Genomic DNA, 22,971 nt, shown 5'->3' with positions numbered 1-22,971 from the left:
GCCTCAGGCTGAGCCTCTGAGCTTGCCTCATGTGTCATCCAGAACACCAGGTCCTACTGTTTTGGAATTCCTCTTACTGTGTGGTTGAAAGCGGAGGAATCAAGTTATACCAAACCAATTAAAAAAAAAAAAGATCAAGCGAGGCTTACATCACATTTTCCCTTCTTTCTTTTCCTCCAGGGCCAGCTGACTCTGCCTGGCCACTGCTAGATGGGGTGAGGTTACTTGGAACTCTGCCTCCCACAAGCTTGAGTCACGGATGGTCCGCTCCATGGGAAGGGGACCCTGGAATCTGGCTAGGCAGCTTGGGAAGGGAAGTGGGGGAAGGGAAAGGTCATGATTCTACAGCCATCTGGCTGGATCCAGCAGTTGTATTTGTCGTGTTCTGCTAAAGCTAGAATAAAGATTCCTGAAGCCAGTGAGGGGTTTTGCAGCCCTTCCCTGTCCCTCTTTTCTTCTCCCTCTAGTGCCAGGGTCATTACCCAAGGTCAGTAAATTGGGGTGCAGACCTTGACTGGAAGATGGAGACAGAAGCTCTTGCTCTATGTCTTGGCTTTCAAGGTGACCAGTGGTGGTTTTCTTAGAGGTGGTGGTGGTTTTAGTTGCTAAGTCATGTCTGACACTTTCAACCCTGTAGACTGTAGCCCACAAGGCTCCTCTGTCCATGGGATTCTCCAAGCAAGAATACTGGAGGGGGTTACCATTCCCTTCTCCAGGGGATCTTCCCAACCCAAGGATTGAATCGCATCTCATGCATTGCAGTCTCCAGCATTGCAAGTAGATTCTTTACCGACTGAGCCATGAGGGAAGCTCAAGGTGACTGGTGTATGTTAATGTTTGAAAGACACCACCACCAACCAGGCCTGCCTCATTCAGGGGTGGGATGGAAGTGGGATGCCTCCATCAGTGAGTGGGATGGAGTCCAGGGCTGTGAACTGCAGAGGCCAAAGTAGAACAATGACTCTGGTCTGATCCCCACACGCAGAAGCACTGCACAGTTACCTCATACTCCCTCTGTATTGAATCAAATAGAATCAATAGTTCAGAGCCTCACAGCCTTCTGAGTTGCCCACCCCAACATGCGTGCATGCACACACACACACACACACACACACACAGAAACTGATGCAAAGCAGGCTATGTGGGCAGATGGGAGTCAAATGACCCATCTCCTATCTTGTAAGGTATGATCCAGTGGGATTAAGATGCTTGGGAAGAGTGGGTCTTACTCCTGTGCAATTATAAATAAATCCCATAAGACTATTAAGGCTTCAAGGCCGATGGTGAGCAATTAGGGGCAATTAAACTATAACTGGGCTTCCCAGGTGGCATGGTGGTAAAGAATCCACCTGCTAATACAGGAGACACAGGAGATGGGGGTTCAATCCCTGATTTGGGAAGATCCCCTGGAGAAGGAAATGGCAACCCACTCCAGTATTCTTGCTGGGAAATCCCATGGACAGAGGAAACCGGCATGCTGCAGTCCATGGGGTCACAAAATAGTGGGAGATGATTTAGTGACTGAACAACAACAAACTATAACCACCTACTCTCTCTGAATGTCTAGTGGGGCTGTATCTCCTGAAGGGCTGTCCAGGTCTGGGCTTGGAGTAGAGTCAGGGGTGGCAGAAGCAGGAGTAGTGACCAGGCAGAAGTCCAGCTGCAGGACAGATGTTGGTCTTAACCAGTGGGAGGCTCCCCATCCCCTTGTCTGGGCAGAACTCCAAGTCTTGGCTGCCTTGGTGCTGCCTTGGTCAGGCCCCGCCCTCTCACCCTCTGTCTTCTTTCTCCTGCCTCTCATGGGTCTGCAGGGCAGGATTCTTGCAGTGTGATCACCTTAGTGCCCCGGAATCTCCCCTAGGGCTGGACAAGCACTCTGTTACACGTCTGATAGAATTAGGATCCGTTTGGAATCTGCAGACTTTGTGGGTAGGAGCGTCTTTTGATAGTGCTGAAGCTTCAGGTTCTGGAGTGAGGGAGTGGAGGGAAGTACTAGTGGTTAGGCCCTAGAACAGGTATGGAGTGGGATGAGGAGTTGATGAGAGTCCCTGAGGGGCTGCCTGGTGGTCCAGGACAAAGATTGCAAAGGGAGCATGCAGCAGAGCTGAAGAGTGAGCACGCGCGCTTTCCATCCCCTCCACAGATGCTCACACAGATAGAGCGCTGTCAGCTCCCAGTCTGGTGCCTGGGTTTGGAGTGGGGAGCCAGGGGGCATCGTGAAGAGAGGGGAGTAGGCTGTGCTCAGCAAACGGTGTGTCTCTTCAGCAACCACTGGTGCGATTGAGAGGTGGTGCCAACGTCGGGGAGGGCCGCGTGGAGGTGCTCAAGAATGGAGAATGGGGTACCGTCTGCGACGACAAGTGGGACCTGGTGTCTGCCAGCGTGGTCTGCAGAGAGCTGGGCTTCGGGAGTGCCAAAGAGGCCATCACGGGCTCCCGGCTGGGGCAAGGTAAGGCGTGGGAAGAGTGTTCCTTGGCCTCTCTTCACAGAAGGCATCACATGGGAGCCCAGCCTGGGCTGGCTTTGTCCTTTACAGTCCCTTCTGGCTTTGCCTCTTCCCTCCAGCACCTGCTTCCCACGTGGTGCTAGTGGTAAAGAACCCGCCTGCCAATGCAGGAGACATAAGAGAAGCGGGTTCTATCCCTGGGTTGAGAAGATCCCCTGGTATAGGAAATGGAAATCCACTCCAGTATTCTTGCCTGGAGAATTCCATGCACAGAGGAGCCTGGCGGGCTACAGTCCCTGGGGTTGCAAAGAGTCAGACATGACAGAGTGCACACCCACATATCCAGCACCCTGCTCTGTTAGACATTCCTACACCTCTCTCCAGGTAGTTCAAGCTGGAAGGGCGTTAGAGAACATTGTCCCCATTTTATGGATTTGGAAGCTGAGGCCCCGAGAAGGAAGTAAACAACCAAGATAAGACAACATATTAGCAACCACTGGATATTCTAACAGAGGTTTCCCAGCTCCTAACCCAGTGCTCCCCACGGCCCCACTGAGAAAGCTGGAATTTCCAGGCCCTTTCTCCAGGAGAAGAACTAGGAATTCATGAGGCTGTGGACCACCCCAGGCACAGAATTCCAAATCTTACTTTCCCCGCTTAGGTTAGCGCTATGAACATTCTCTCCCTGCCACCAGAGGCTGGAAACAGTTTGCACTTCTCCCAGTGTCTTGAGCTGCTAAGAAAAAAAGGGGCCTGGCTTTTGTTAAGTGTCCCAAACAAATCTTTCTTCTGAGCAAGGAGCAAAAGTATAGGAGGCTTTCAAGCCTGTCACCCTGTTGAGAGGAATGTTGTAAACGTGACATGACAGCACAGTAGGAAACTTCCTCTCCCGAGCCCTGTGAAGGCCATTGCTCCGTGTCAGCCCCTGTCCTGCAGAGAATGGAATCTTCGCTCCAGAGTCTGCAGCCCAGAGAGCGTCCAGCCTTCCCCCCATAGAACTGTGTTGAGCAGAGGAGACCAGTCATCTGGAATCTTCTCTCCACTGACCCCCAGGGAGGCTGCTGCAGCCGGGGGATTGCTGTGGTTTGGAGAGGGTGGGGAGGAAGGAGAGTGAGCTGCTGGCAAGGGTGGGCTGTCCTGTCCTGTGGGGAGAGGATGTTTCCACACTGTCAGACATAGGGCCGTCGCCCTGCAGAAAGGAATGTGGTTAGGTCATTGATCACAGCCTGAAGGAAATAATAGCCAGTAGACCCGAGAGAATCTTAGAATCATAGATGGTATTGCTGCAGAAGAGCTCAGAGGTCATTTGGTCCAAGAAATGAGAAATCTGAGGCTCCAGAGAGCAAGTCTGAGGCCACACCCATGGTTAGTGGCAGAGAAGCATGGAAACCTACATCTTCTAACTCTCGGGTGTAGGTTTCTCCCTTGTCCCCACCTTGTCTCATCCTGCTTACCTTCAGAGCATCTCTTATCTCCGTTCTCCAACCCCCGCAAGCTTCCCGGGTATTTCCACTGAAGTTTGAGGGTCTTGGATGGACTTGAACTTTGAGTGCCAGCTGGTAGTGACCCCACATGACACTCCTCCTCCTCCCCTGTTGTGGTGAGCTCCTTGTGGTTCCCTTGGGTCTCAAATAGCCCCAGAGTCCATTGTACTCATTGGCTAGTGCATTGTTGTGGTCTGGCAAGGCCCCCAGGACAGAGACCACTCACTCCAAGGAGTGGACAAGCACTGGATGACATAAACATTCCGCTTTTCATGGGTGTGTGCTGTTTGACCTAATTACTTCACTGCCCAGAGCAGCCAAGCGTTTCCAAGGGCCCACGGAACTCTTGGAGAAAGAGACAGCTGGCATTTTCAGTGCTGTCCTTGAAAGAACCATTGGATGATTTATCACCTGCTGCCACGCTGGACAGATCACCTCTGGTAGACAGGAAGGGAAAAGTCCACATTCGATGTCAAGTCACAGAGGAGCAGACAGGGTCTGTCCTCAGCTCAGGCTGTGGCTTGTGGACCAAATGACCACACCTACAGCGATGGTGGTGAAAGGGCAAGGGCTCAGGTTAGGCAATCTGAGTCCTGGTCCTGGCCCTGCCACCTACATGCTTGGTGACCTTGAGCAACCTTCTGGGCCTCAGATTCTTCACTGGGTTCATGGTGTCTTACGTTCTGTCTGGCTCCAGCCTCCTGTTCTCATCAGCATGGATGTTAGGTCAGAGTCAGGTACTGTGCTTTGTTTTCTGAGATCCCCTGAACACATCTGGATTCCCGCTGTTTACACACCAGCCTCCCCACCATTCCCAGCTTATAGCACTCTGTGTGTGCTGTGTATGTGTGTGCTAAGTTGCTTCAGTCGTGTCCAACTCTTTGCGACCCTATGGACTGTAGCCCACCAGGCTCCTCTGTCCATGGGATTCTCCAGGTAAAAATACTAGAGTGGGTTGCCATGCCCTCCTCCAGGGGACCTTCCCCACCCAGGAATCAAACCCACGTCTCTTCTGTCTCCCGCTTTGGCAGGCAGGTTCTTTACAACCAGTGCAGCCTGGGAAGCCCTATAGTGCTCTGGGGATATTCATTTTATCAAAAATGAATGAATGAGTTCCAGTTGCACAAGCAGGATCAGCTAAACAACCCACTTGGTCAAGAATTTCCAACTCTCCCAGACATCCCTAGTGGTCCAGTGGTTAAGACTTTGTGTTTTCACTGCAGGGGGCCCAGGTTCAATCCCTAGCTGGGGACCTAATATCCTGCATGCCAAGCGGTGCAGCCAAAAGAAAATTCTAACACTCCAGACCCACGCTATCCAATAGACATAAAACGCCAAGTTTTAGTCGCTTGGTCATGTCCAACTCTTTGAAGCCACATATGTAATGTTATTTTCTAGTAGCCATGTAAAGAACAAATAAAAAGGAACAGGTGAAATTCTTTTAAGTAATCTATTTTCTTTAATAATATATATATTTCCAAAGTATTATGATTTCAACATTTGATCAAAATAAATGCTCTTGATGAGATAGTTCAAAGGTGGGGTACTGACTCTCAGAAATGCAGGATGTGTTTTGCACTTGCAGCCCATCTCAGTCTGGACTGGCCACATTCCAGGGACTCAGTGAGGCAGCAGCCACTGCGCTGGATGGAGCAGCTCGAGATCAGTCCCTTTTAGACTCTGAAAGGACTGAAATTCAGCAGGCCTGAAATCTCTGATCAGAAATACTGACAGCATGTGCCACACATGTAAAGCCTAAACAGAAGTCTCCAGAAACAGTGCTAACATGAAAAACAGATTGCATTGTCCTAGTCTATTCTACTGTGATCTTCAAAAACTAATGACAACCTGCAGTTGATTGTGGGTCCAAAGTCCATAACATTGTTCTGAGAGGTTGGCCGTGGCTTCTGTCTCACATCCTTCTCCCGCCCCAGGCCTGTGGTCACAGGGTTCAGGTTGGGGAAAAGCTAGGCCAAGGTGGAGGTGGGGGAGGCATAATGAGAGGATGGACAGTCCAGAACCCAGGATGAGGGCAAAGCTGGGGTTCACGATGCAGCGGATCAAACCCAGATCAACAAAAGGAGCTAGGAACTCACAGACACTGCTGGGCGACCTCAGCTGGACATCCAGGCTGGTATTCTTCAGTAACACCTCATACCCTGCTCAACTCACAGCAAAACTGGGTGGTATAGGGAAGAATGTAAGAAATACTGGCTCTTCCATCTCTCTATTCTGTCCTGGTGTGCCATGAATGTGCAGGCTTCAGGAAAGTGGGTACTGCCCTCCCAGGTCTCGTCACCAGATGTCTAGAGACAGCCTTCTGGCCTTACATCGGTTAGGCCAGAAGGAGACTAAGCAGTTTTTTAATCTCTAAGCCATGTCCAACTCTTTGCAACCCCATGGACTGTAGCCCACCAGGCTCCTCTGTCCGTGGGATTTCCCAGGCAAGAATACTAGAGTGGGTTTCATTTCCTTCTCCAGGGGATCTTCCTGATCCAGGGATCGAACCTGGGTCTCCTGCATTGCAGGCGGATTCTTTACCACTGAGCCACTTGGGAAGCTCCAAGCAGTTGTGAGTTGGAGTCTAAAGTGTTAAGGCTCTTGCGTTAATCTCTTCTCTCCTGTCCAGTCTCAGAATTTAGCAATCCATACACATTTGTTGAGTACTGTTTGGGCTGGAGCCTGGAACAGAGAATTCATTTCTTCCGCAGATATTTCTAGTAAGTGTTTCTGCTCTCTAGGAAGTTAGCTCAAGTGGACAAAATAAGAAATAGCACCAAAGGTATTTTACACTAACAAATAGGTGATGATATATAAGAAATTATCCTGATAATATCAGGAAAAACTCAAATGAACTTTTTGAGCAACTCAGTAATTCTTATCATTCATTGAGTCCCTGGTAACTTGACACAATTGGTCTCATTCAATCTTCAAAAGCCCAGTCCTGCAAGAGAGACATTGTTATTGCCTTTTACAGATGGGGAAAGTGGAGTTCAAAAAGGTCCCGTCACTTCCCAAGGAGACGCAGGCTGAATCTACTCTAAGGCTGAAGCTGCAGCTTACTGCTTTGTAAGCAAGAAAGAAAGATGTAAAAAGTAAATGCTGCAGATGAGAGTGAGGCTGTTCAAGCTGAGCCACAAAGGAGAAAGGACTCACAGTGCTCCCTGAAGGCAGACCTCTACTTAGATGGGCAGAAAGCAGGAGGTGTTCTAGGAGGGAGGAGGCAGAGGGAGCACCCCTAGATGATGGAGAACATAGGCACTTCAATGGCTCAGCCCTCTCCAGAGCAATCTGCCACTCTTTCCAGCAAAGGATTTCCTCCCCTGACTCTCCTGAAAGAACTTCAGAAACTCAGCAAAATCATGCTGTGAGTCAGACTGTCTGGTTTGAGTCCTGGTTCCTCTGTTGGACTGTTACTTATCCTTGGTCCCCAGTGGGGTCCAGTCTATTGAGTTGTTGGGGTGATGAAATGAGTTAATATAAATAATGTGTTTAGGACAGAATCTAAAACATAGTGAGTGCTCAGTAAATATTAGTACCATCTACCACCATCATCACCATCACTACCACCACCACCATCCTCATCACCACCACCATCACCACCACCATCACCATCATGATTACCACCACTGCCACCATTCGCATCACCACCATCATCATCACCACCACCACCATCACCACCACCATCATTGTCATCACCACCATTACCACCACCATCCTCATCACCACCACCATCACCACCACCATCACCACTACCATCATCACTGTCACCACCAGTACCATCATCATCACCACTATTGCCTCCATTTTCATCACCATCACCACCATTATCATCACCATCCTCATCACCATCACCACCATCATCACCACCACCATCATTATCATCACCACCATTACCACTACCATCCTCATCACCATCACCACCACCACCATCATCACCATCACCACTACCACCACCATCCTCATCACCACCACCATCACCACTGCCATCACCACCACCATCATTATCATCACCACCATTATCATCCTCATCCCCATCACCACCGTCACCACCATCATCATCACCATCACCATCCTCATCACCATCACCACCATCATCACCACCACCATCATTATCATCACCACCATTACCACTACCATCCTCATCACCATCACCACCATCATCACCACCACCACCATCCTCATCACCACCACCATCATCACCACCATCACCACTACCATCATCACTGTCACCACCAGTACCATCATCATCACCACTATCGCCTCCATTTTCATCACCATCACCACCATTATCATTACCACCGCCATCACCATCATCCTTATAATCATCTAACAGGCCTCTGCTCTAACTGCACATCCAAGTCCTAGGTTGCTGCCTGTTTCTGAGCCCATCTTAATTCATGAGCCATGGCCCTGCTTGCTTCAGCGTCTCTGTTTGGAATCTGTATTTTGCACAGCGTTTCTGCTCTAAGTCCTTGGGTGTTTCTAGCCATAGTGACTGATGTGTTTGTTGGGGTTTTTTTTGGGGGGGTGAGGGGGGAGCTGAACTATGTGCCATGTGGAATCTTAGTTCCCCAATGAGAGATTGAACCCATGCCTCCTGCAGTGGAAGAACAGACTCTTAACCACTGGAACATCAGGAAAGTTCTGATTGATGTGTTTTTATAAATTTTATAAAATTCCAAGGAATTGGAAGCTTCTTCATTTATGAATTTCCAAGGAAATGGAAACTTGGCTCTTACCCATTACAGTGGGTTGCTCCTAGAAGTTAATTTCTGGCCTCAGAGTCTAGATCCCAGGTGTCTCCAGAAACCCAGAGCCAAGGGTCCCTCCTTGGGGCTCCAAAGTGCAGAGAGTTACCTCCATCTTTATCATGTACCACATTATGTTACAAGTCTGTCTAAGTGTCTACATCCCCCAGGCACATACTGTGAGCTTGTCATGACAGGGACTGCTGTATTCCTCTGTGAGTCCCCAACACTGGTACAGAGGCTGACAATCAACAGGCACTTACTTAAGTCAAGGGTGTCCATTCAGATACTGTTTGCAGCACCTCCTATTTGCTAGTCTCTGGTTGGTAATCCCCAAGAAACATAGATGTAATGCCTGCCTTGTGGGACCTGCAGCCCAGTGGAGATTCAGACAGACATTGAATAGAGAGCCACCAGAATACAGCATGAAGTGGAGTGCTCAGTGGAGGTGACCTGAGGGGACCCAGCTTAGGTGAGGCTTAGAAAGGTTGTGCCATTGAAGTGACATCAGACCTGAGCCCTGAAGGTTGAGCAGGAGTTCACTGCTGAGGAGAAGGAGGAAGAGGGTCTAGGCAGAAGGAATAGCCAAAGGAGAGACATGTGGTCAAACTGGGGAGGAGCAAGCATAGCTGGGACGCTTTGTGGAGGCTGGTCCCTGTTTGGACCATTTGGGAACTAATGGTACCCTGAACTGCAGTGAGATACTATTACAGGGATTGAGACAGGGGAGTGACATGATTAAACATGCATTAAAAAATCTCTTGGGTTGTGCGTGGGGAATATTTTGGAATAAACAAGCAGGAGGGAGACTAGAAGCTATGTCATTTGTCCAAATGAGAGGTGACAGAGTTAGATGAGTGGCAGAAATGAAAAGCACTGAGCTTTGGGGGGAGTGAATAGGACATGATGATGGGTTGCTTGTCTGTGGATAAAAGAGGAGGAGGTGATGCCTCTGGGTTCTGGCAAGAACCAGGAGGATGGAGGTGCTGCTTCCTGAGTTAGGGAGATGCTGTGGAGAAGCAGATTAGGAAAGGTCCTCCTGCTGAAAGCAGAAAGAACAAAAGCAGATGACTCTTTCAAGTTCACTCTGAAGGGGAGGAAAGTGACAAGCCAGAAGGAGGTGTGGAGTCAGGGGAGGGTCATCATAAAGACGGGAGATTTTATGGGATCAGATGAGTGCTGAGGGATGGACCCAAACCAGAGGATGATGGTGAAGATCAAGATAGAGAGGAGATCACGGAGCAGGGCAAGGCCCAAGGTGGGGGTCGAAGCAGCCCAGAGCTCCCAGAAAGAACTAGACTTGGATCCATCTTTATGGGCTAGACAGAGGAGAGGTGGTTTTGTGAGGTGAGTTGAGTTGAATACTGACAAACTAGGGATTCCCTCTCCCCAGCAGTGGGGAATTCCCCCTTGCCATCCCGGTGCCTGTAGGGAAAGCTTCCCACATGTGCATTAGGGGTCCCTGTGGGATGTCTTCTGTCTGCCCCTGCGGCTCCACACTCCTCCTTGTCCACGTGGTTCAGGGCCCTGGAAGGCAGGTTTGGATGTGGCCCGCAGGGAACACTGGGGGAGATTGGAGATGGGGAGGAGCTGGGTCTTTATTCTCTCTGAGGGCCACTGTGTCCCTTCACTGAGGGTAATAGCTCTTAACAGGTGACCTCCCCACAAGGCTCTTTTGTTCTCCTGGACCAGATATTAACATCCTCCCCTCATCCCTGGTGGCTCAGATGGTAAAGAATCTGCCTGCAATACGGGAGACCTGGGCTCGAGCCCTGATTTGGGAAGATCCCTGGAGAAGGGAGCAGCTACTCACTCCAGTATTCTTGCCTGGAGAGCTCCATGGACAGAGGAACCTGGTGGGCTACAGTCCATGGGGTTGCAGAGTCAGATATGACTGAGCGACAGACACTTTTCTTTCTTGCGGGCCTGGGGGTGGTATTAGTCCACACAATGGACTATCCATTGCGATTTTGTGATTTCCTCATGCTGTGTTCTTATTTTTATTTTTAAAATTCCTTTCTGTAACTCAGATCATCCAATCTGAGAATGCCATCTCTTTCCTGCTGGGAGTCCGACTACTCTGTGAGAGTTGCCCCTTTAGGATTCATCAATACACAGGGTGTACAAGTTGAGAAGGGAACTTAAATGCCCTCTAGACCAGCTCCTCTATTTCAGTGAGAAAACCAGTATTCAAAGAGGCTGAGTGAGTTGGTCAAGGCCACATCAATTAGTAACAACCTTTGTTCTTGTGGGAGAAGTGACTCCCAAGACAACATTCTCTCCAGGTAAAAGAGGCCTGAGTCATTGAGCTATTGTGGGAGGCAGTTGGGAACATTCTGAGGATGGGAGAGGCATGTTCTTACTGTCTGGGACTTCCTTTCCCCTTGCAGAAACTTTCTTGTGGAAGCTTTCATAGTGCATGTTCATTTTCTATTCCCAGGGATAGGACCCATTCACCTCAATGAAATCGAGTGCACGGGGAATGAGAAGTCCATTATAGACTGCAAGTTCAATGCTGAGTCTCAGGGCTGCAATCATGAGGAAGATGCTGCTGTGAGATGTAACATCCCCGCCATGGGCTTCCAGAAAAAGGTGAGGAGCCTGGATGCCCAGAGGGGACTGTTATGTTTTGGTCATTGAATCCATAGAAAGGGTAGACCAGATGGTCTCAGGCTGAAGCTTGCCAACAGGTACTTTGATGATGAGCTCAGAAAGTTGTTGGGCTCTAATGTTGTCACCTTCAGTGGCTGTCACCTGGCTTTGTTGAAGGTGCCAGATGAAAAGACATATGGATAAGCTCCACTGTCCTCAGATGTTGGGGATCCTCTGTGTGCCCCGCCGTACTCTGTGGCTGGACATACAGTGTGATTGCAACTCAGTGCTTCCTGCGAAGGATTCAAGGACTGCAACACCTGTGGTCCCCTTGGCAACGGCCCTTTCCAAAGACCCAGAGGAACCACAGTTGGTCTGTAAAGCACACAGATGTAAGCACGATGTAGCCAGTATTTGGGGCCGAACACTGTACTTTGGTTTCCAGAGGGAAAGGAAAGGAAACCTTAATAGCGTTATGTCTGATACACACCCCTCCCTTCCTGAGACGGGGTCTCTAAAAACCTGCATCATGTACCCTCATGTGGGTGACTTTCCGACTTATCCCTACAGGGATAACCAACAAGATTTTGCTAGGAGGTCTAGCCCATCCTCCAAAAAGGCCTGGTAAATCCTATCTAATGCTTTGTGCTAAACCATGAATTTGGTCACCAGGCTGGCACATTGGAAGAGCTTCTTGAGGGCTTATTTTTTAAAATGAGCAAATGCAGACATGTTAGGGTACAGGATGGCTCTCCAGCCAGGCTCTGACACTGCTTCTTGACCTTGGCATCATCATGTCAAAGGCACTACTGAATTGGTTAGCCACAACATCTTATTGCCCCATGGGGCTAAAAATGTGAACTCGACAGCTCTCCTTCGAGCCAAGCATTTGCTTGTAAGTGAGCAGGGGCGTGGGCCAAGCCCCACAGCTGTGGGAAAGGCTTGCCATCTCTAATTGCTGAGCAGCATTCCAAGAAAGTCATAATAGAGCTCCAAAAGCTGACGTGCCAAGAGTCCCCGTGCGCTGGGGTACCATTCACTTCAGACAGATTAGACTTGGGTGGAATGGGGTTTTCAACCCAAATGAAAGGCCTAGGCCAAAGAAAATGAGGTTTTCCACAAGGGCTTTATGGTGAGTGGAGCTGAGGCAGGCTGTGTGCCCAGGCATGCCAGTGGGGGCACCACACTCCTAGCACAAAACACCCTCATCCTTTCAGGGGCCCTTCGGACTCTAGAAAGTGAGCCTTGTGCTTAAGCGTGGGGTGTGGGAAGCTTTATGCGTGAATCTGGCCATTTCTATCCCCTGGAAGGGCTTTCTTCTCTGGTGGTAAAAGATCTGCAGTGGTAAAGAATCCACCTGCCAATGCAGGAAACATAGATTCGATCCCTGGGTAAGAAGATTCCCTGGAGGAAGAAATGGCAACCCACTCCAGTATTCTTGCCTGGAGAATCCTGTGGACAGAGGAGCCTGGTGGGCTGCAGTCCATGGAGTCACAAAGAGTTGGACACAACTGAGCAACTAAGCATGCGTGCACAAGTCAGTTCATTAATATCATTCACTGGCTGATTCCTTAATTAATCTCTTTCAGGTTTTGGTTTCCTCCTTGGAAAATAAGGAGGTGAGAGAGGTGATTCCTAGCTTCCCTTCCAACCCCCAGTTCTTTAAGAAATTGACTTTTTATTGAATGACTAATAAATAAAACTCACAGACATGAAACTGGGAGGTTTCATCCATTCAGCCACAGCCAAGCTGTGTTTCTTTCATTGCTGGGGAGACATGCCAAGGTGGGAAGGCTCTGGGGGTGGCAGGTGGGTTTACCAGGCGAGCTCGTCCACACAGGGTCCCCTGGCAGCCTTGCTGACCTCCAGTTCCCTTCTGAACTGTGGGCCTGGCCCTGTCTGGATGGCAGGACCATGCCCACGTGTGGAATGTGAGTTGGAGAGTACCAGTGCTTGCTTGCCTGTTAACATCTGGGTCCTGTTACCTCGCTTCCTACCTGCCACCTCCAAAAACAGGTGAGGGACTGGTGAACTGCAACCTTATCAAAATACAGGGCGGCCTCGCTGTATTTTGGGCTGGAGGTAGGTGTGTTGTTTTCTCTATTCATGCTCAGAAAAATTCAGCTTCCTGCATGTCACTCCCTTTTTTCAAACTGCATACTACTGCCACCAAGAACCAAAGGAATAGGAAAAAAGAAATGCCTGGGATTGTTTTAAGAAATTTGGAGAAGGATGGACCTCCCCTGGCATCCTTGAGGGGTAATGAGGTGGAGAGGGTATGGGTCAGAGGCTCCTGGCTGACCCCAAGACCTCTTGGGGTTCCATGGATACTGGAACTTTGAGCCAGATCACTTCTGGAATGGGGTGCCCAGAAGGGGAGCCCTGGGAATGGAGAGCTATGTATTGGGCTGAGTTTGAACTTCATGGCCAGCCTCTCTTGCAACCCCCAGTCTCCTCTAGGAAACGAGAAAAGGCCCCCAGTACATCTTGAGGTGCCTGGATTCTTCCAGGGGCAATGAAACTCTGCTGCCTGTTACAGAGGTTGCTTCAGGCCTGCTCAGCCTTGGCGGAATGGCCACAGCTTGGAGCTTTAGGAAGTGTCTCAAGGAGAGGCCCCAGTTCCCATTGAAGGCCTTATGTTTTCCTTGCCCCAGAGTCAGTGTGCAGACACGTTCTTGGGCCAGAGCCTCTCAGACTTCTGTTGGCTCTAGAACCTAGGACAGGAACACCTGGCCAAGCAACCTGGGCTGCACAGACAGTGGGGGACAAAGGACAGGAATCCTCCCAAAGAGAGCCCTAGAGACAGGAACCTTCATATTGAGACTCAATATAGGTGACTCTCATATAAGACTCAAGTCTTCATTTTGAGACTCAAACTTGGGAGCCTCACTGCCCCCTGGTAGCGGGAAATAGTTTGGACTCGGAATTCTTCAGGCTCCCCAGTCCTAATTTTTGCAAACTTTAGGGTAACAAAATGAAGTCTTTTTTTAGGGGGGAGAAGTGCCTAGGAGAGGGGCCATAGAGGGAGCTAGCTGCCAGTGCAATCAAAAAGGCAGGGCACAGTCCCTAGCGAAATAAAAAATAATAATAAACCCAATTATCCATCAGCACTGCCCACTGGCATTTTGAGTGAAGTGAAAGTTGCTCAGTCCTGTCTGACTCTTTATGACCCCATGGACTGTCCATGGAAGTCTCTAGGCCAGAATACTGGAGTGCTCCAGGGGATCTTCCTGACCCAGGGATCAAACCCAGGTTTCCTGCATTGCAGGTAGATTCTTTACCACCTAAGCCATCAGGACATTCTGAACTTCAGTGCTAACCTAGCCCCCAGGAGGGGTCCCTGCCCACGGCTTCTGGTGCCCCAGGGTGTACCTCTGTGCAAACCTGCGGCTCCACCAGCCTTGGTGCTGGAACTCGGAAACCACGAGGAGGGGAAGGGAAGAGCATCTGGACTTCCCAAAGAGAGGGAAGGCTCCAGACTCCCTAAATCAGGATGCAAGCCATTAGAGGGCTCAGCCTGTGGCCTAGAGGTCAGTCCTGCGGTCGCCATCACAGTCCCTGCTGTCGTTTGTCCTGGACAGTGTCCTCCAGGCCATAATCAGTCCAGGAGGCTGGAGACACAGGAGACCAGGTGGGTGGGGAGGGGGTGTGTGTGAGAGGTTGGCACACCACTCCTTGCCAAAGCTATAGGTGCTTGGAGGCAACTGGAGATGGTTTTCACAAGGCACAAAATTACGAGCTTTAGTGATTCATGGAGAAGGGAATGGCAACCCACTCCAGTATTCTTGCCTGGAGAATTCCACGGACAGAGGAGCCTGGCAGGCATTAGTTCATGAGGTCACAAAGAGTCAGACACAACTGAATGACTAATACTTTAGTGATTAAAGCTTTAGTATCCTAAGCCTAAGGACCCAGTCTGACTCCAATGGACAATACAGTAAGTCCCCTACACATGAACCAGTTCTATTCCCAGAGTGGGTTTGTAAGTTCAGTTTGTTTGTAAGTCCAACAAAGTTAGCCTGGCTACCCAGGCTAGCGCAATTGGCTATTTATTAGTACTGTGGTGTAATTGGTTTATGATACTTTTCACACAAATAATACATAAAAAACAAACAAAGAAAACATTTTTACTCTTGTAGTACAGTACCTTGAAAAGTACAGTAGTACAGTACAACAGCTGGCAGGAAAGGCACATTCGCATCCTTGAAAATCTGCAACTTGAAGGGGATTTACTTCCTATGTAGGGGACTTACTATAAAGGCCTCAAAACATGGGGCCCAAGGTTCAGGACCCCAACCTCCCAGCAGGAGGAGTTCTCTATCCTGACTGTAAGGCACAAATTTGGTCCTCCGTTCTGACTCAGCGATTCCTGCTTTGGGACAAAAGCACCCTTGAAGAAGCAGGCTTAGGTGGATGGTTTGGAGGTGGTTTAGTATGGTAATGAAGAGATGCTTACTCCATCTGAGACTCCCCTCATCTGTGAATGGGGATGACATGGTACCACTGCCTCCTAGGGATGCTGTGAGGACTGAATGTCCATAAAGGGCTTACATAGGGCGGGGGACAAGGTAAGCGCTCTGAAAGTTTGCCTGTGAATTTTCCAGCACTCCTCCTGTCTCATGCATGCCTGCTAAGTCAGTTCAGTCCTGTCTCTTTGCGACCTCATAGCTGTAACCTGCCAGGCTCCTCTGTCAATAGGATTCTCCAGGCAAGAATACTGGAGTGGGTTGCCATTCTCTCCTCCAGGGGATCTTCCCAACCCATGGATCAAACCCACATCTCCTGAGTCTCCTGCATTGCAGGCGGATACTTTACCGCTGAGCCACCTGGGAAGCCCGCTCCTGTCACATAATAAAAGCCAAATAAATACTGGATGAATGAATGGATCTGGGGAATTACACACAATTCACTTCATTTCTGAGGAGGTGCCAACATTACCGGCAGAGTTCAGTAAGCACATAAAGGATGAAATACAGGCGTTCATTAGATCTCAAATGAACAGAGGGGATGGCTTGAAGTTACTTGGAGACATCCCGATGGATTGAAGGTACACCCTCCCCAAGGGTTGCTGGCCTTCCTGTGGATGTTGGAGCTGGCTGGTTTGCCTCCCATTGAGGCTCAGGCCTTTCTAGGACTTTCTCCATGGCTCTGCCTGCTTATTTGTTTTTATATAGATCCAGCTTCCCTGGTGGCTCAGTGATAAAGAATCCACCTGCCAATGCAGAAGATGTGGGTTCAGTCCCTGAGTTGGGAAGATCACTTGGAGAAAGAAATGGCAACCCACTCTGCTTTTCTTGCCTGGAAAACCCCATGGACAAAGGAGCCTGGTGGGCTACAGTCCATTGGGTCACAAGAGTGACTAAACAACAACAAAGATATGTTAGTCACAGGTGATGTGCAATCCATAGCCAGTGTCCAGCGCCTGGACTGGGGTTTCCTCCAGCCCAGAGGCACTCAGGAAGTCAAATGTCAGTCTTCCGAGGGCCAGCCCTCTTCCTACCTGCTCTGACCTCTTCTAGGTCCTCTGAGGAAAGGTTGCTTCCCGCTGGGACTCCCACCCTAATGATGATCATTGCTGTGATGATATCTGAGATTCCTCAGCACTCACTGAGTGCCAGGCCCTGTTTGAGCACTTTACAGGAACCATATATGCCACTTATGCATCGGCTCAGCCCTGGTAGATAGATCTAAGGTCAGGACTGCCCTCGGCCTGTCTGTTTGCTGGCTGACCTCGTGACCCTCCCAGCCCCCAAGTCAATAAGAATTAAGACCTATGACTTAAGGGTTGTGCTGTTGCTAAGGACTGGCAAACAAACAGCTGAAGATTCCTGGAGTATTAGGTCTTATCTCAAAGGGATAAATTGTTAGAACCATAAAGGGAAGCAGGGTAAGGTACTTGGACTAAGGACTGCATTTTCAGAGCCCTTCCCCCAAATTCCAGTCCTTAATCCAAATACCTTATCCTGCTTCCCTTTATGGGCTTGGACTCATGTGTTGGTCCATGCTTTCATTCTGTAAGCCTGGTGTTATATTCATTCATTCCAAAAGGAATTGTGTCATGTACTTAACATCTGAGAGGTGCCGTCTTAGTTATCGACCCTCCAGTAAACCGGACCAATACAGCTCTGCTCTTTGGCTTTTATATATCATCAGAGAGACAGCCATTAAATTGTAAAATTATAAATTAGCTTAATTATAATTGTCAAGAATGCTAAGAAGGAGATATAGAGAGAGACTGTGTAAGTGGGCACTGACCCCCGTTGGAGAGAAGTGCCACTGGGTATAGAATTGGAAAGATGAGTGGGACCAGCCAAAAGCAAAGGGGCCTCTGTATGTAATAGACTTCAGTGTGAAATGAGACGTACTGTGTAACTTGGTCAGGAGAGTTAGGTCGCCATGGAAACGGAAAGAAGACTGTGTGCCTGGAGATAAAAGTGACTCTGGGTTCTGCATGGAGAATAGGTCAGTGAAGGCAAGAGGAGAGGCAGTGGGAGGGAGGTGAGGAGGGCTGTTTCAGGCGAGAGGTGAAGGTGTCTGGGAAGAGGGATAAGGATGGAGCTGGAGGGAGGAGCGTAAGTGGGAGGGACTTGGGAGATAAAATCCATGGAGGAAGATTCTGATGGGATGTAGGGCATCAGTCCCCTACCTTTTTGACACCAGGGACCAGTTTTATGGAAGACAGTTTTTTCCACCAACCAGGATGGGTTGGGAGGGGGGATAGTTTCTGGATGATTCAAGTGCATTACCTCTATTGTGCACTTTATTTCATTATTATTACCTTGTGATATATAATGAAGTAATTATACACCTCACCATATTGCAGAATCAGTGGGAGCCCTAAACTTGTTTTCCTGCAACCAGACTGTCCATCTGGGGGTGATGGGAGAGTGATGGGGAGCAAATATAGATGTGAAGCTTCGCTTGCTGTCCCCCTGCTCATCTCCTGCTGTGCAGTCCAGTTCCTAACAGGCAGGAGTGGAGGGGGTTGGTTGGGAGCTCCTGATGTCAGGGATAAGAAAGAGGGCGATGCTGATGCTCGCTCCTAGATTTCTGGCTTGTCTAACAGAATAGATTCAGGATCAGCAAACTATCTGTTGCAGTGCAAATCCATCCCTCTGCCTGTATTTGTAAATATGGTTTCTTGGGCACACAGCTGAGCCCCGCTATTTACATATTGTGGTCCCTGCATTCACCCTACGCGGTTTGCTGCCCCTGGGGCAGGTGGTAGTGCCTTTCATTGAAATAGAGAATGAGGGGGAGGTAGAGCACAGGTTTAGATGTAGAGAGAAAAAGAGGACCAGTTAGATTTGGGGTCTCCGAGGTGCCAGGTGGGACTGTCAAGTAAGAGTTCTTCTGGAAAGGACAGCAGGGGGTGTTGTGGGAGGAGATGCAATCAGGAGCTGGAACTGGGGTACAGGAGAGGGTGTGGGGAGGAGAAAATGGTCCCAGAAAGAATCGGGGGATTCTACCATTTTAAGGCTCCTTATTGCCTCTTTCCAAGTATCTGATCTGAGACCCACCCCCCTGGTGGGCTCATGGGAAGTGGAGGCAGATTCTACAGTGAGATCAGTAGGTCTATAGTGGGGTCAGTGGGTCTCCCCGGCTGTATTGGCATCTAGGGTCCTAGGATGGCTGCAGTAGGGCAGGGGAGGGGCACCTAATGCAGAAGACCATGCTGGGCACGATGCCCAGCACACAGCAGGTTCTCAGTAATGCCAGCCTTCTGTGTCGCAGGCAGGACCCCCTGCCTTGGGGAAATTGAGACTGAAGGCAGTACGATAGTGGGGCATCAACCTGCCTTCCCCTCCCAGTGATCATGCCTTCCTTTCCCTCCACAGCTGCGCCTGAACGGGGGCCGAAACCCCTACGAGGGCCGAGTGGAGGTGCTGGTGGAGAGGAACGGGTCCCTCGTATGGGGCATGGTATGCGGCGAGAACTGGGGCATTGTGGAGGCCATGGTCGTCTGCCGGCAGCTAGGCCTGGGGTTTGCCAGCAATGCCTTCCAGGTGAGAAGCCCCCACCCCCACCCCACCGCCGAGGGCCTTGAACCCTGCATCCAGTCCTATCCTGCCCATCTCTCGTCAGCCCCTGTCTTCTGTGACTCCCAGGAGGTAGAGAGCCATGGACTTGGAGGAAAAACCTCATCCTGTCCTCCACTGCTCTGTCCCCTGCAGCCCCAAGTCCTTGCATGGGTCATGCACTCTCTGGACTCTGGTTTCGGGTCTCAGCTCTGTGCACCGGGCTTGACCATGCCAGAGGCTCATTCTGGGGTGTCCCGAGCTGACTTTTGCAGGGGGAAGCCACTCAGTCCTATGGGGGGGGTGGCATGTGGAGACCACCCAACCCAACACCCCAGACGCCTTAGCTCAGTGGTCCCCAGCCTTGCTGGCATCAGAGACTGGTTTTGTGGACAGCTTTTCCACAGACGGGGTAGGGGCAGGATGGATGCTTCAGGCAGTAATGTGAGCGATAGAGAGCAATGGGGAGAGGCAGATGAAGCTTCGCTCACTCACCCATTACTCACCTCCTGCTGAGTGGCCGGGTTCATAACAGGTCTCGGACCAGTACCAGGGGGGTGGAGACCCCTGTCTTAGCTCACTCCCTTGCTGGCCCCTTTTCCCACAACATGCTTCCTCGCTGTGTCCACATCCATGCATCCTCGCTGTGTCCACATCCATGCATCCTCTCCTTGGTTGGCTGGCAGTTCCCCAAGCCTTGCTTCAGGACCCTTTCACAGCCGCTGCACACTCCTGCCGCCAGCTCAGAAGTGACTCAGCCAAGGGCAGCTAGGCTCCACCCCCCATCAGAAAGGAACAGAAGAAAGACAAGCAGTGGTTTGGATTAAAAAATCATTGCCCTCTGGACCCCATCCTGGGATGGAACATTGTCAGAAAGAGGCCAGGGGCAAGAGGAGTGGGAGCCAGGAGGCTGGAGGTCACTTCCCAATTGGACCCCCACCAGCTGGCTACATAATGACTTGCCACCTTTCCCAACCTCTCTGTGAACATGGAACAAATAGTCCAGGTCCTCAATATCCAGGCTCTATAAACACCTTTCTTAAGCTTCTCCCAGAACAGGAAAATGTCCGGAGCACCCCCATCTCACTTTGCTAACCTGACTTCAGCCCCTGTGCCCTGGGTGGCTGCTTGAGGAAGGGGTTTCTTAGTAGCAACACGGGAGAACTCAGCCAGGCAGCCCTGTGGCAACTCCACAAACCACCCAGAAGGAAGGGGCAGGCCTCTGGTACCCGGGGCCGTCTGGAAGCCTGGTTTCGCACTGCCACATCATGTTTCTGCTGATCCTGCTTTTGACCAGCCAAGGCACTCGCTGGTTCTCCATGGAGTGTAGAAGAACAGTGCTCATTGCAACAGAGTGGCCGTCCGGCTATTTTTGTTCCCCGTCAGCGCTTTCCTAAGACACCTGATTCTCACAGCGGAGGCTGTGAGATGGGCCTACCCTTGACCTCAGTACGCTGATTACAGGCCTTATCCCTTCCCGAGGCCCCAGTTTTCTCTCTAGAGGATGAGGAGTGCATAGGTTCTCTAGAAAATCAGAACCAATGAGATGTATGAAGATGGAACTATTGACAAATGTAACTAGATTTCTTCTCTCCTGCCAATCCTGATCAGTTGGTGGTGTCTCCCTGGAGCACGGTGGTGAGAAGGATTCTGAGAGCACAGTCAGGCTTAGAGGAGAGTGCTGTGATAGATTAGTAATGTCTGCCCAGGGCTCAGGAAGAGGGACCAGGCAGTATGGCTGCTGTTCCTGATACATAGCATTAAGCACACTCTTAGGTGTGCTTTCCAAAAGGGGAGAGGGGCAGAATCCAAGTGCAGGGGGCGGGCCTCATTTGTACTGCCACCAACAAACTGCATGACTTGGGTAAGTGACTGTGTCTTGGCTGTCTCCATATGAAAAATGGGATCAGAAAGCCTTGGGTGTTTTGGTGAGACTGAAATTTGATAGAATGTGGCAAAGTGACAGTTTAAGGTGATGTGCTGGCTATTTGTTGTTGTTGGTTCATGCAGGAGACCTGGTACTGGCATGGAAACATCAACGCCAACAAGGTGGTCATGAGTGGTGTGAAGTGCTCGGGAACGGAGCTGTCCCTGGCGCACTGCCGACACGACGGGGAGGACGTGGCCTGCCCCGAGGGAGGCGTGCGGTACGGGGCTGGAGTCGCCTGCTCAGAAAGTGAGAGTTCCTGGGGGTCTAGACAGCTGTCCTGCCAGGCTTCAGGAGGGGCACAGAGCCTCACTGGTTATTCCCTGCAAGGCTCTGCCTGGGGTCTCTGCTATGAGCCCAGCAAAATGAAAGTAGGGATGGATTCTTGTTAAGTGAGAAGAGTCAGGGGCAAGAGGAACTACCCCCATAGGCAACCCTGGAATCTTGCCTAATAACAGTGGAGAAGGCTGGAAGGAGGAGTTGGGAGTCTGGAAGCCTTGGGTTCAAAGGCAGGGTCACTGTGGATTATTTAAGTGGCCTTAGGAGAATTAAGTGACTTGGTCTCCGGGGAGCTGGCTTCTGGCTTAGCAGTGAAACACACACTGCTTGGTGGGTCCGCTTCCTTCCTTCTGCCCTGCCACCCAGATCATTTCCTGGGACTTCCCTGGGGATCCAATGGTTAAGACTCTGCGCTTCCAATGCAGGGGATATAGGTTCAATTCCTGGTCAGAAAACTAAGATCCCACATGCTGTGTGGAATGGTCAAAAAAACAAAAGGACATAGATCATTTTTTGTTGTCACACACACACACAGGGTGATTTAACCTCCTAGTGACTCCCTGGGAATCCTAGAGAGCTTGACAATATGGAAGGGAGCCCCCACCCCCACCTCTATCCCCACCTTGGCCAGAATTCAGAATGGCCATCTCAGCAGGTTCCCTGCCAAGCTGAAAGGACTGGCTGACAGCCCTGTGGGTGTGTTCTTCTCTGGATCCCACCCTCCTTGCCTTATCAAAGGATTTCCTTGTGGATCTAGGAGGTGGGAGAGGCCCTGAGCCTAGCCAAAGGACTCCAGACCAGGCATTGCCTGCCGTTTATTAGCTGATCTTGGCAAAGTTAGTTCACTGCTATGATCCACAGTCTTCGTTGTTTTTCCTAGAGCCTGGAAATTAAATGTGACAACGACACGTGCAACCGCTTAAAAAACAGTGATGCGCTGTCGTTTACCATCACGGAGAACTAGGGAGATTAAACTTGAACTCAGCGACTTCTCCCCCTTTTAGACCCCTTCAGCATTTCGTAACCCTTGTAAAGCAGGACTCTCAACCCCAGCGTGAGCTTCTCTGGGGAGACATTATATATTGTTGCATCCTTTCTGAGAGGAAAGAGTGAGAGTACCACCCTTACCAGACCCCCAGGCAGAGAGATGTGATCTCCCCATCATCGGGAGTCTTTTCTCAGCTTAATAATTTATTTATATTTTTAATATACCATTTATCAAAAAAGAAACTAAGATAATATAAACCTAAGTAAAATTCAAGGTAGTATAAGATAAAAGCAGATTTAGAAAAAAGTAGGGAGACTTCTCTGATGGTCCAGTGACTAAGTCTGCATGCTCCCAATGCTAGTATCCTGCGTTTGATCCCTGGTCAGGAAACTAGATCCTACATGCTGCAACTGAAGATTCTGCATGCTGCAACTAAGACCTGGTACAGCCAAATAAGTAAATATTTAAATTTATATATATATATAT

The 22,971-nt window shown here is 50.0% G+C and overlaps 1 protein-coding gene across 1 annotated transcript in view; it reads left to right on the top strand.

Annotated features, from left to right (window-relative positions):
• LOXL2 (lysyl oxidase-like 2) overlaps positions 1-22,971 on the top strand; it is a 119,006-nt gene that overhangs the window by 70,458 nt on the left and 25,577 nt on the right. Inside the window, exons 6-9 of the mRNA XM_010848211.1 lie at positions 2,266-2,449; positions 11,122-11,273; positions 19,112-19,279; positions 21,302-21,467. Of these exons, the coding sequence (XP_010846513.1) occupies positions 2,266-2,449; positions 11,122-11,273; positions 19,112-19,279; positions 21,302-21,467 (670 nt within the window). The remainder of the gene's footprint in view (positions 1-2,265; positions 2,450-11,121; positions 11,274-19,111; positions 19,280-21,301; positions 21,468-22,971) is intronic.

Source organism: Bison bison, unplaced genomic scaffold (genome assembly GCF_000754665.1).
Source record: "Bison bison bison isolate TAMUID 2011002044 unplaced genomic scaffold, Bison_UMD1.0 scf7180017864261, whole genome shotgun sequence".
NCBI lineage: Eukaryota > Metazoa > Chordata > Mammalia > Artiodactyla > Bovidae > Bison > Bison bison.
The sequence above is the reverse complement of the archived record's forward strand: the minus strand, read 5'-3'. Positions and strand labels throughout refer to the sequence as shown.